Source organism: Macrosteles quadrilineatus, unplaced genomic scaffold (genome assembly GCF_028750875.1).
Source record: "Macrosteles quadrilineatus isolate MER2022 unplaced genomic scaffold, UCM_ALF_1.0 Scaffold_3__2_contigs__length_128488019, whole genome shotgun sequence".
In the NCBI taxonomy this organism is placed as follows: Eukaryota; Metazoa; Arthropoda; class Insecta; order Hemiptera; family Cicadellidae; genus Macrosteles; species Macrosteles quadrilineatus.
In genome coordinates, this window is record NW_026542596.1 from 82917663 (window position 1) to 82932563 (window position 14901).

At 33.5% G+C, this 14901-nt stretch overlaps 1 protein-coding gene across 1 annotated transcript; it reads right to left on the bottom strand.

Annotated features, from left to right (window-relative positions):
• Positions 1 to 1108: 1108 nt before the first annotated feature.
• On the bottom strand, positions 1109 to 14636 carry LOC128989331 (heterogeneous nuclear ribonucleoprotein H2-like). The gene is made up of 8 exons (XM_054411212.1): positions 14505 to 14636; positions 13866 to 13948; positions 12515 to 12673; positions 11002 to 11145; positions 9564 to 9702; positions 5647 to 5822; positions 4451 to 4626; positions 1109 to 1273 (listed from the first exon to the last, which is right to left on the bottom strand). The coding sequence occupies exons 1-8, from the start codon at positions 14597 to 14599 to the stop codon at positions 1109 to 1111; spliced, it is 1137 nt and encodes a 378-aa protein (XP_054267187.1). The 5' UTR covers positions 14600 to 14636.
• Positions 14637 to 14901: the final 265 nt, after the last annotated feature.

Genomic DNA, 14901 nt, shown 5'->3' on the forward strand with positions numbered 1-14901 from the left:
CCACAGATAGTAATAGTATGCACATGGATAACAGTTTTTGAGGGTATTTTCCCAAGTTAAAGTCACTTGTTGTTTAAGCCAAGTAAGGGTTTGGCCTGCAGTTAAAAGGTTTTATACTTCAATTTATAAAAGAATCAACTTGCTTAGACTACACTAGGAGCTACTACGGATTTAAAAACACTTTTGCAAAGTATACATTGCAATAATAAAAATATTTTAAATAGTGAATTGGGCAATGTATAATATCTAGTTTTTTACTAATTTCAGGATATTTTTCACAAATGTTGGGCCTAGTGTGGAAGGATTTTTTCTCCATTGTTGGGAATTAAATTACAATGAATTTGAACTTTTATTGCTAACATTGACTTTTTTGAATCATAGAATTATAATTGTTTTCAATAATGAAGGTTAACTTGTATATTGTTGTTTTTGTATAGTCCTATAAGGTCAAGATACGTTAAAATTTATATATTTCGATTTCTCACTCTTAATTGCGAGAATGTTTAAAATTTGAATATACTGTAGACTCCATCACATTTAGCTCAGTTTATTTTGGATGACCACCTATATACGATGTCTATTTATGATGACCACTCGTACATTCCCTCAAACTACTCTTTTGTTTTAAAGTACACAAACAAACAAACAAGGTTAACCTGTTTGTGAAGCGCCTCAGTACAGATGATGTTTCCATAACTCTATATCCGGCAGATATAGGACCGTGATACTGTCGGATTAGTGAAAATGCCGGATTACTTGAATGTTATTAATAAAAACACTTAAAATGAACTTAACACACGTCTCCGGAGATCAAAAGATCGGAAACCGCTCTTGCCACGATCAGGCATGACGGCGATGACGCCTCCGTGACCGCGGGAGGCGATGATAAGGTCCAAACGGTCGCGGGAGATGTTCATGATTTTGCCACGATCGCGCAAGACGATGATGGCGTTTCCGTGACCGCGGGAGGCAATGATATTACACCAATGGTTTGTAGGTAACTGTATTTTAAAATAGAAATGATGTTGTTAAAAAACATTGTAAAAATATTATTTATATTACACTATGGGAATCAGTTTTTCACAACAATTATTTCTCTTATTGTAAACTACTCAAACAGTTCAATATATCTATGTTTCATGTAGTTTTTATCTTTTTTCAAAGCCTCTTGAAGATCTTCTTTAGTTTTGAATATCACATCTGCTTGTCCATTTGGTTTTCCTCTAGAGGTAAAGTGGAAGTCAATCCCAATTATTTCAATGGGGCTAAAAAACTGAAAAAGATAAAAAAATTTAATTCCGACATGCGTACGATTGGTAAATAAATTTATGTGATTGTGAAATTTTCAATGTTACTAGTCTACATAAGTATGTATCTCCTGTAGTCCAGAGAAATTTATTGAGAATGGATCTAGAATTTAGTAGAAATCTAATGCCTTGCATATGTCCCTTTTATACAATGTTTTTCACCATTTTCATCATAAAAAAACATTTTACAGAGTGTAAGAGACATTGGCAATAATTCTGTAAAATATACATAATTTTTGCCAACCTTAAACAACGTAGACAACGATTTTATCCAGCCAAAGTTAACAATAAATTAACATTACCTATTTCAGGGGTCTCCAACCTTTTTTACTCAAAGGCTACATTGACAATTTTCAATTTTTGGATGAAAGGTGGGCCGGACCATCAACTTTTTAATGTAGATAGGTAGCTCACCTCCAAATAACGCACAAAGAGGTATTTTTATATTTAAGAGTTCAGCGATGAAGTTTGAATATTTCTTGGTAATGTTTTGAGTTGATATAAAACCTGTTGACTAACTAAAATTCTGAACGTTTTTGTGTGAATTATACTGTGACCAAACAAAATAATTTACCTACCTCACATAATTATTTATGGGTATATAAAATGTGTTTTGTCATATTAATTTATACTTTGTCATTACATTAGGCTTATGATTATTCAAATTCATAAGCAAGTTAATATAAATTAATTTACAGTATATTTACAATGATATTAGTATTTGTTCTATTATAGATATTTTTAAAAAATGGCTATCAATAGCAACAAAATTGAAATACTACAAAGCATTTATATTTCCACAAATAACATATGCAAGTAAAACTATATTTAAAACAACTAACACTGTAGCAATAGATAAAATACTAAAAATAGAAAGAAGAATCATCAGAACATGTATAAACCAAAAATATCAAAAAGATGGAGTTTGGAGACTGGCCTCAAATAAAACTGTATATAAGGAAATAGAGCCAGTGACAAGTATAATTAAAAAGAAAAGAATTTCATTCATTGGACATCTTTTAAGGACACCGGAAAATAGAATAAGCAAGAAAATAATTGACAAGTTGTGGAATAGCAAGAGTGACTTTAGGTGGATTACAGAGATTAAGGAGGACATGAGAAGGTTGAAAATATCATTAGAAGATTTGGAAAATAAGTCAGAGGCGCTTGCAGTACTCAAAGACAAAAATATCATCCTGCCAATAGGAGCAAACAATCAGAGACAAGGAAGAGTGGTTTCGGAAGAAGAAAGAAAACAACGGTCGGAAAGAATGAAGAAGTATTGGGCGGACACAAAGAATATACAGAATTTAAAAAGAACCTAACCATTATATTGACTTAAAAGTTCCAATGCTGGCCATAAAATAATAATAATAATAATAATAGATATTTTTAAGTAGGACTGATGAAAACACAGGATGACACAAAACCAAATATTTTTTATGTACTACTGAGCTAACTTGATTGAATATTTAATTGTTACAACGATAAGAATAATTGACAATGAATTGTATGGCTAAAATTAACAGAAATTTTTAGGGAGAATTTAGAATTTTGTAGTTGCCACTTTAAGGTCAGCCAAATCAGGGTTAATGTTTGTTGTCCTGATCCTTCAAGGATTGTTTTCAATTGAAAACAAGGGTCAATTAGGTTCAACGAGGTTCAATTAGTTTGGAAGATCTGTATTAAGATGGTGTGTCACTTGGCTCCGGCCAATCACATGCTTACAGCTGATTTTCTCTTATTGAAAAAAAATTGGAAAGTGTGAGATAGGTGTCACATATTTAAACTGGGCAACTGAGTAGCCAGCCAACCTGGGCACAAAGAATTGTACTTGAATTCGGTATGGACCAAGGACTACAATGATCACCAATAGCCAATTATCAAGTCTCAATTCCTTGATGCCGTTCCATTGGTTTTCTTTTAACATCATGAGTATAGGCATAAATCATGATCAATGGAGAGATCATCACAATATTACTGATACCGCAAGAGATTTTCAACGTGCAGTCGGGATCGCGGTATCCCCGAGACTGCACGAGACGCGAAAGACGATCAAGTATTCACCGAGACGGCAACTCATGGGTATTTTCGCGACCGTGAGTGAGGACCACGGTTTTGCCTAGCTGCCACGATCCCTAAAGACGATCATGCTATCACCGAGACCGCAACATTTAATTAAGGGTAATGCCGCCACCGTGAGTGACGTGACGACCAAGATATTGCCGAGTTGCCGCGATCAGTAATGATGATCATGAGATCACAGAGACTGAAACAGTTACGTAGTGGTGTTGCCGCAACTTTGACGATCGTCAACCTATACCAAATATATATAACAAAACTATTTCCCAGTAGACCTTCGCGGGGCCGTAGGTTGGAGATCCCTGACCTATGTCATAAAAACAAAATTTAAAATATACACCTGTTTAACAGTTCTAAGGCTAGGTTTACTCAATTATTTACAACTTTTGAAGCACTTTATAAAATTTGGTATGAACATGTAAATCTACGTTATTTTGAACAAGTTCTGAAACCAGCATGATTGAATAACCGGGGTTCGGGAAGGGTTTTATGGGTAAAAATCTGTTTTCCCATTTTTGACTCCAAAACATGAAATGTTGTAATTTCTTTCAAAACCATTTTGTAGAGCCTAAACAAAACTTAGCACACTGAAGCGTTGTTGTATGCTTACCGGTTATAGAGAGAAAAAAAAGTGTAAATAAAAAATGCTCATGTTTACTCATTAAATTGATTGTTTGTTTAAAGTAGAGGTTAAATCTGACAACTTAAAGAAAATATTGAGTAAAAATCTATAAAGGCAAATGGAAATTCGCTTAGTCTGCAGGTTTGCTGCGGCAGGTGTGTTTAGTTTTATATCTGTTTGACTACTACAGTATACTTGTTCTGTGGGTGTTTTTATTCTGTTTTTCCAGCTTTGGATGTGTTTGTATACTATCCTTGTAAAGTTTTTAATACATTCTCAGCTGAGGATGGAATCAGATCCTAAACCGTTATGAAAAACTTTGTTTTTATTTTCACTATTTGTGATGGAAAATGTGTGCAATATTCCCTTAAATAATTTAAATTCACCTTCACCAATAATGAGCTTCAAACAAACCATAGTCACAGTTGATTGGTCTTACCTCCGTAATGTCATCTCGAGTAGCATTGTAAGGAAGTCCTCGCATGTGCAAAGCATTTGATTTACGTTCTCTACCTTCGCCCTGGTGGTACCTTGGTTCTGGGTCCCGTTGTCTTCCATGGTTTTGGTCGTATTGTGGGTATCTGGCACCATTCCATTGTTGTCTAATGTATCTGTCTATGAAAAACAGGCTTTTATGACATAGATCATTGGGATGTTAGTAAAATATTTTGATAGATAAATGGTCAGCTGGTCATCAGCTGATTGCAGGATATCTACCTACACAGTATGGCATTATTATTCTCATTTAATAAACTTCGTGCACAATATTTAGGCGGTTTTAGGGAAAGAAATCTATCCCCTTCACTTAACCCTTACCTTTAATAATAGCTCAACAGCTAGCAACATACATTAAATACAAAAAAGTGGTGGGGGAACTTCCCCTTCAATTCGCCTAGAGAACGAAGTATATATATAATTACTGACAGGAATTAGAACAACACTCAACAGAACTCTTGAGTTTTGTAGTTTTATTAGCTTGATGTCACTCAAAATAATGGAAGAACTTGATGTTTCATGAAAATGTATCTAGTCTATATAGTTAATTCCATATATCGTTCCCCACAAAATATCTCGAGCTAGGAAAAAGGTAGCATGGCTGTTGAGGATTCATTTTAAAGCTTAAGATCCAAGGACGATGGGAAAAATATCAGAAGTGTCAAAAACTAAACTGCTCTGCCCCATAGGCCATCAAAGATCCGGTCATTTTCTAATGGAAGTACTGCTACAGTGTTTCTATAAGCTGTTTTAAGCATACCAGATGATGTATACATTGTGTATTTGTTGTTATGTTTGGTGTTATATGTGGACCGCAACTAAATGTGTAAAAAAGTGTGTATTTCATTTAAAGTTGTATGCATAGCAATAAAGTAGCAATTGCTGCTATGGTCCCCTAGTTTAATTTAAACAGGGTTCTACTTCTTGCCTAGAGTGTTCATACTTGCACAGGCAGAAGTTGCAAACAATCATGTTAATTCCACATATTCCTCTTTGCCCGTCTCTTTCTCTCAATGAAATGGAGATAGTTGTACACCGCGTGCTCTTAGAATAATTAATTGTCATGCATTTTTCTTCTCTTAAAAAAGAGCAAAAATCTGAAACTGTAGTGTACAAAATACAAAAAATTGAGATTAATACCTGGATAACCAGAAAATCGCAGTGGTCTCAGTATTTGATAACCCCTGTTGTTCATAACCGGCCCTCTGTATTGGGTCTGTGGAGGGGGAGGGGGAGGGAGGTACTCCTCTTGATCTGTCTGGGGCGACTGAGCGAGCCTCAACTCTCCCAAACTACTTCTAAACACCTCTATATACCTAATGAAAAACTTAGTTTATGACTCTGACATTTTACAAAGCTTTGGAGTGGATTCTATGTTACATTATAAATACATACACCTAGTCAAACTAAGATGCAAAGAACTTTCACACAAGATGACAACTAGATGAAAACTAACAAAAAATTAATAAAATACAGTCTGATTTTACTTTGATGTGCCTCTTCATGTGTAACTCTTTGACCAGACTGGGACGGGTGGCGTCGTCCTGTAATCCAGCTACTAGGAGGTCACGAATTGTGGATATTTATAGGCATGCACTGTGGATGTGATACTCTCTGGTGTGGATTAACGTCCGCACGAGTGAGTACTACAACTATCCGCAGTACTATCCTGATTAGACCAATTCGTATATACCAAGGCGAAAATGTGGTTCGGATTCCACTATAAACTGTAGGTCCCTTAGTTGCCATTGGCTGTATGGGCTATTAATTAACAGCTGTGTCTAAGGAGTATGTCGGCCTTAGTCACTAACAAGACTACAAGATCACGCCACTCATCCTACACTCATCTCCATTCATACTTGGCTTAAAATACCTACTTAGTATGGTCGCCATTTCATCGAAAAGTATTAAAAGTATTAAAGTATTAAAAGTATTAAAAGTATTAAAGTATTAAAAGTATTAAAGTATTAAAAGTATTAAAGTATTAAAAGTATTAAAGTATTAAAAGTATTAAAGTATTAAAGTATTAAAAGTATTAAAGTATTAAAAGAAAAGTATTAAAGTATTAAAAGTATTAAAGTATTAAAAGTATTAAAAGTATTAAAGTATTAAAAGTATTAAAGTATTAAAAGTATTAAAAGTATTAAAGTATTAAAAGAAAAGTATTAAAAGTATTAAAAGTATTAAAGTATTAAAAGTATTAAAGTATTAAAAGTATTAAAAGTATTAAAAGTATTAAAGTATTAAAAGTATTAAAGTATTAAAAGTATTAAAAGTATTAAAGTATTAAAAGTATTAAAAGTATTAAAGTATTAAAGTATTAAAGTATTAAAAGTATTAAAGTATTAAAGTATTAAAAGTATTAAAAGTATTAAAAGTATTAAAGTATTAAAGTATTAAAGTATTAAAGTATTAAAAGTATTAAAAGTATTAAAGTATTAAAAGTATTAAAGTATTAAAGTATTAAAAGTATTAAAAGTATTGAAAGTATTGAAAGTATTAAAAGTATTAAAGTATTAAAAGTATTAAAAGTATTAAAGTATTAAAAGTATTAAAAGTATTAAAGTATTAAAAGAAAAGTATTAAAGTATCATACCATTTTAAAAATGTCTATGGACACTCAGTCAGTTGTTTATTTAAATATCGTCCTTTGTAATAGAAAATTGTTCACGGTTAATCCACATGGATGGAATGGTATCCAAAAGTCAATGATAATATAGGCTTTGAAATAATAGGTTATTTTCTTAAAAGGATAATACGAGGGTTGTCCGTAAATTAAGGTCTCCATCTAACTCCAGTCGTAACCAAGCAAGCTGGTTCAGATCTCAAACCAACGTCGGGCTCCGGACTACTATTCTAGCTCGTTCCTATTTCAATAACCTACCAGAACAACTTAGAAATGAACAATTCACCGTTTCAAGAATCAATTAACTGCAAGAAAGAGAATTGGCTGCAAGAAAGGCCATTTACTCAGAAAAAAAATTCCTTGATAACCAGCTTTAACAACATATTAAATCCACAAACTTTATTTTTATTCTGACGCATGTACTTCTCTCAGCGAACATGTCAATAAAGATTATTGTCTATTGTCTATTGCCTATCCTTCCTTATAAAACGATTAGTCTATTCATAATATTGAAAGTTGTTGGAAATGAAAATAAACTCCCCCACTAATATGAATTGTGTTAGGTTTCTTTAGGAACTAGGAAGGGGATCGATCCCTGTTGATTACTGATACCAGTTGACAGATGTGTGTGCAGAAAAGTGGTTTAGGGTAGCAAATGTGCATTAGTGGCTTAGGCAGTGCGCAAAAGCATGTAAATATTTGCACAACGGGGCCCGAAGCTGATGTTCATCAGTTTCCATTGTGACAATGATTGATTAGGAAACTTTGCTGGTAGATCGGCGTGTTTCAGACTTCCAAAGGTGAGCATAGTCCTGATAGTCTCATAGAGACTGTATTATTTATTTTTTGTTGTTTTTGCCTCCTGGATCACAATATAAATTAATACTAGAGGTAATACCTTAATCAGTTAATGTGATCATGTCACCGATGAGCGGCGACCGGTTTCAACCCAGCAATGGGGTCATCCTCAGGCAAAGGAAGGTCATAGAATTGCTCTTAAGAGGTTGTCATAAAGTTCATGAATACAAACACTAAATACTAAAAATCCCAACACATTTTGAAAAAAAGGCTCTTTGAAAGTAATTTATTGTATAGAACAGCAGTCGGCTTTGAAAGAAAGTAACAACACGGAAAGGACCTGATAAGAACTGGAAGAGGGGGAGTGGGATGGCAGATGGACAAGACGGCAATGACTACAGTCTGGACTTATAACTCAATTTACACGTACCGTCCGCAGAGCAGTCAATTTCTGGCAAAACATTTTCATGTAAAAATGTGTTTAATTGTTACTGTTCTTCGCATCGTATTTATAGACTTTTTAACAACCTCTTCAGATAATTCTATGTCCTTTCTTAGCCTGAGGATGACCCCATTGCTGGGTTAAAACCAGTCGCCGCTCATCGGATTAAGGTATTTTAACCTCTAGCTCGACTGTATTAGTTTGATAATCTCTCTCATTGAGTCACTAGATACGTTTGTGAAATTCGCCTAACTTTGGGCAGATTAAACTGATTAAAAAAACAGTCAACCTCCACCATGGAAAGCATTGTGCTAAATTTAAAATCTTTCAAACTCCTTTAACCCCTTTTGCACATTTTTTAAATGCGAACATTTCACTTCATACGTCCGTCAACTGCTTTGGACTTCAATTAAATATTGTGTTGACAGGTGAGAACACAGAAATTTAATAACAGAACTAATTTTGTATTTGGTGGGAGCGTGAATTTTCTTCCACAACCATATTCAATAACATGACCAGAGTAATCGTCCATTAGAGGTGGGAACCATCTGAAAAGTAGTGAACGAAGTAAGAAACATGATGTTGGTTTCATATTTGAACTAGCCTGCCTCTTTGCGAAAGATGGATGGAGACCTTAATTTACGGACAACTCTCACATTTAAACACTAAATAGACAACAAACTGAGCTGAATATACCTTGAATTCTATTTTCATTCAGAGAATATTGACTTTTTCTGTATTTTTAAAGCTTTGAAAAAATTGCTCAGTTCCACCTTGTGAGTAATTAATGCTATTCCTTACTTATTTGCTTGGCAATTTGTTGCTAGTTAAGCATACTTTACTTATTAATCCAACATTTACTGTATTTCCAATTATAATGCAAATTTAAGTATAGTTACACCACTTTTTTATTGTTATGTTTATCACAGCTCAAACAAACCTGTATATCATAGATTTATCAGGAGCATCAATAGCACCGATAACCCATGCAGAATTTCACAAGGAAATACTACATCCTAACCAGGAATTTCCATGATGAATTTTACTCAGGATCCAGAAGTTATTCTTTAGATTTGAAGGTGATTCCTCTTGATTTGTCTACTGTCTGTGATTCTCATGGACCAAAATATAGCTTCAATTAATTTATTACCTGAGATCTACATTTGTTATAATGGCGACTGATGGTTTTACCTGTGATACAGTCGTCCCATGTGCCTTTTGAGTGCTCGTTCCGCTTCTTCTTGATCTCTAAACTGCACGTACGCCTCCCCTGTAGTTCTTCCTTGATCATCGTGTACCAAAAATACTCCATCAGGTAATATGTCTAAACCTGAAAGACACATTCTTTCATACTGTTTCCTATTGAAATATTTTAAAACTTTTAATTCATTGGGTATTATGATTGATTTTGTATACTGGAGTAGGGAGGGGCTAGACCAGCTGTAGCAAATTTTTCATACGAGTTGAACATAGTTGTATCGTTGTATGTGTTGCCCAAGTTGCAACTCTATCCTATTGTTACTAGGTGTGCTAATGCAGTTATCTGCTTGCAATATTGAGCGGAGCTAGCATATTAATCCAATACTTTTCTTTGCTTCATCTATTTTTATAAATTCATTTTCTACTTGCAATATCCAATATCAGTGGAATATTTGGATCACATAAATAGAATGCCTATTTGCAGTACCCAAGGTCAATGGTACACTGGTTCACTTAAATAGAATGTCTAATTGAGTATTCAAAGTCAATGGCATATTTGGTTCATGTACATGGAATGGCTTTTTGGAGTGTCATAAGTCAATGGGGCATTAGCCTAGTTCCGGGAACCCTAATTAGTTATTCATTTTGTAGTAAATTATGCTCAACGATTTTAATCCAATTGTTCTTCCCTTTTGTTCTAGAGGTAAATGTAATAAATGTGTTAAATGTATTAAAATGTACTAAATGTTAAATGTTTTAAATGTAAATGTATAAATGTATTAAACCATTTCAAAGTAAAGTTTTAAAAGTATCTGGAACACACTAGTTTAGATGAGTCGTTGACCAACATATGTTACACTCTTTTGTTTACCTCTTATTTATCTTGCAAATAATATCGTGGTGAACAATAAACCCATAAGACCCACTTTCAATTTGTAAAAATGTAAATCAACGTAGAGAAAAGCCCTTTGTCTAATTTGTAAGGTATGAATCTTAAATGAGATTTATACCTTCCGATTGTTGGTTACTATGACTGTGCTAAATTTCATGCAGATCCCTTCAGCCGTTCAGGAGGAGTATGTGGAAAACAAAAGCAGGAGTGTAGAATAAGAGCTTTGCTCGCTCTGCTCAAAAATGAAATTTCTCTGTGAGCTTTCTTTTCAGTTAAAAAGTTCCTTCCCTCACAATCTGGTTACAAAAGAAATAAGTAATTGGCATCAGCATACTCTGACAAGGACTTTAATCAACTACGAGATTTTCATTCTAAAATTGGCTTCTACTTTGATATGGGAATGGCATGCCTACATATCTCCATAATCAGGGTATATTACCTTACAGTGTTACAATGGTTAGTTTTTTTAAAATACATTAACTGAAGCAAGTAACCTGCCTGCATAATGCAGGTTAGTTGATAATGGAAAAAACCAACCTTCAAAAAAGTTGATAACATCCTGTTCACTGGTCTTGTATGGAAGGCCTCTGACTCTGACACAAGCATCAGATATTGCTCGTTGAATGCTTTGTTTGCTTCTTCTAATCGTTCTCTGCATCTCACTTACAGTTGCTTGGAACACTAGATAAGTAAATCAGTCAAAGTAACTTTCCTGGTTATCTATAACATCTTTATACAGGGTGAGACAGACAGCCGTACACAATTATTACGTCCGCACTAGTGAGTACTACGACTGTCTGCCGTACTATCTATCTATATATTAATAGGCAAGCATGTTTCTTTAAAACCTTTTTTCTCAGCTCGTGTGCATCGTAGGGAAAATCTACGCATACTGTTAGAAAGCTATTTTCCTGTAGGTGTGCAGAATCCCTTTATAAATTAAAATAGGCTCAAAAATAAGCACAAAAAATGAATTTAAAATTTTGAAAAATTTAACATGGATATTATGAGTTGCCATGCTGGTGACGAAATAACAACGAAATATAAACAGAAAATCAAAACAAATGGAAGAAACTCCAATCACATGTTCTATTCAAAGTGTGGAATGAAAATAAAGAAGTCTGTACATTAAATATTTTTGGTCGAGTTTCGACCACTGGACGACCTCTAGTCCTGATAATTAGACCAATTCGTTAATACCATAAGGCAAAAATGTGGTTCGGATTCCACTATAAACTGTAGGTCCCTTAGTTGCCATTAGCTGTATGGGCCATTATTTAACAGCTGTGTCTAAGGAATATGTCGGCCTTAGTCCCTAACAAGACTACAAGATCGCGCCACTCATCCTACACTTATCTCCATTCATACTTGGCTTAAAATACCTAATTTGTATGGTCGCCATTTCAATGAAAAGTATTCAAAGTATTAAAGTATTAAATTATAGCAGTCAAACTAATTGAAGTAGATCTTTTGTAACTAATTAGTAATTAAATCCCCCATGTTTTACATTGTAGAATTTGTAAAAATAATTTTGAAATCTCCCAAATGTACCAAAAGGGTAGTTTTTGGAAAATTTAATCCGGACAAGTGATACCTCATTTTAAAGGTAATTGTTCACTGATTATTTTGATTTAAGAAAATAACTTTAAATCTTTATGCTTACAGGGTGTTTAAAATGTCTAAAACTCAGGGTCTTACAGTTAATTTTTTTGCAACCGCCTACATTAATGCAAGGGAACACAATTTGTATCCCAGATTAATGAAAAGAAGCCCTTTCCAAAATTACCTTCAAGTGTACCGGTACAATGTACCACTGCGCCAAAGTTTACTAATTTTAAAAATAGAAGGAATTTTGGAAAATGTAATAGCGTATGGGGTACAAAGGTCTTAAAACAAAAATTTTCTACATTTAAAGTTTAGTTCTATCTCATACGGTTTTAAAACTGTGATTCCTGAATAATATATTCTAATCAAAAATGTGTACAAAACTTTTAAGCAAAAATAATGCTGAAAAAATTATTCTTTACAAAAAATAAAAACAATAGTTTACCTTCTATGTACCTCTCCCCTAAGTATTGACCATCCTTTTTGTAAGCCAATTCCACATCATCCTGGGATTCCAAGTCTACATAAGCTACCCCACTTGGCCGTCCTTCTTTTGTTATTACCAAATGGACTCCCATAGTTCCGTTCTTGATATTGCAATCGTCTAAAAACATATAACAACTATTAATTACTTAAGTTAACACCTGCTGATGCATTTATTCAAACAAAATTAAAAAAATAATTTTATGTGTTTGGTAAGTTACAATTCAACAGGAGAAAATATATTTGTTGACTTGTCAACATAAATACTGAAACATCAGTATGTGTGTAAGGAAACATGATTTTCTAATCATTGATATGAAACCTTTCCTAATGATACTGCCAGCTTGATATAGCTTAAAAGTTTCATGATCAAGGACAAGGACATTAATTATGTCCCTTATTCTCTTAGGATCCAGTTTTAGACCTCATTCCTATATGATGTGGTCAGGAAAAATAGTCTTGCTAAGAGGTTATCATAATAAACTAAACTAGAATAAACATTATAGTAGTGCTCCTGCTACCCAGAAACTTTTAATTAAACTATTAATTAACAGTTGTGTCTAAGGAAAGTGTCGTGCCTTAGTCACTAACAAGACTAAAAGATCGCCCCCACTCATCCTACACTCATCTCCATTCTTACTTGGCTTAAAATACCTATATATTGGTATGGTTGCCATTTCAAAGTTAAGTATGTACTTTGTTTGTGTTTGTAAGGAACATCTTTTTGGGGGAAGGCGTTGGAAAATACAGCGTTTGTTTGGCTAAGCAAAAACTATTTTCAGAACAATTAAAATCATATTTTTTGCTTGGTGATTGGCTGGATTTGAACCGAGGGCTCCAGAGGACAGAAGTCCCGCACCCTAATCACTACCCAAGTAATTATCTAAAAACTACTAATACAATGGTCAGTAATTTAATGCATGTTGTTTATTGTTATACATTTTATTTATTTAAGATAATTGTTTCAAGTTGTTTTAAAGCAAGCTAGTCTTATATATAGAAAGGTAGAGAATAAGTCAAAACAACAATATAATAGCAGATCTTGACAAGAAACAAGGAAAACCAGAGTGTAATATGGAGAAGGACTGACCAAGGGACAAAGTTCATTGTTATCTAGAACAAGTTTATCTCTATGAGCTGCAGACAAGCCAATTTTTCCTGGCTTTTGCAGCAAGCTTTGTTTATAAAATGTTGTAAGATTTTTTTGATTTTTCAAATAAACAAATTAATTAATTAATAATAATTATTACAAAGCATTTACAACAAGCCACTTAAGTTATCTAAGCATTAAATTGTACGTAATGTTTACAAACCAAAGAAATTAACGACATCGTCCACAGTTGCAGTCCAGGGAAGTCCTCTGAGTTTCACTACACAGCTGATACTGTTGTTGCTGCTGCAAAATTATTCACATTTTATTTACAATGGGGCCCATTTCATAATAAAGTACAAACTAATATTATTAGTAAATCAGCTGATCGCCCAATGCAAATCTAATGGAAATTACAAGTTACAAGTTGTAACTTGTAACTTGTAGTTTATTATGAAATGGGCCCCTGATTGACAGAATGCCAATGTAATACTAATAGTTTGTGTTATGAAATCAAACATAATCTCACCTTAGAAATGAACTGTTCGAAAAGTGGATGAGAAATTATATTTTAATTACCTTGAATTCGAAAAGTTAGATTGTTTTACATCTATCGTATAGGTACAATTCATTACATACGGTGTTGGATAAGTTGTGTCTTTACAATGTACTATCAGATAAAGTTCTGGCTTGAGCGACCAAAGCAACTGCAATCACTGTAATATATATTATACAGAAAAGGTTGTCTGGTTTAAAAAAGATTCCGAGAAATATTACTGTATTTTACTAAGTTTCATCGGGTGTTGAAACATAAACTGATTGGATTGCAGTAAAAAATTACAGAATGATTTTCAAAACTTACTGATTTTCGAATCCTTGACATCGACTGAGGAAATTCAACTGAATAAGATAAACATAAATGAAACTGGTCAAGATCACTTTAACAGGTAAATCCATTTATTTAAAATATCCAACCATTGTTTCACTACGCCCATTCAATGTTTGATCTGATAAGATTTTCTTCAAGATATGAAAACCTAATTTAACATTGTATGTGTAACACATTGTGTGTGGTGACTGTAGAATTATTACATCATCGAGATTCTGTCACCTATCTTAACACTGCCACAGAACAATCATTTCTTAGTAGCTTATATTACTAATGATCAGGATTACTGGTACTTTTGTACAGCAGCTTTAATTCTCTTGGGCCAACATTTGAAACTGTTTTTAATAAATTAACCTCTGGTATTTTTGCA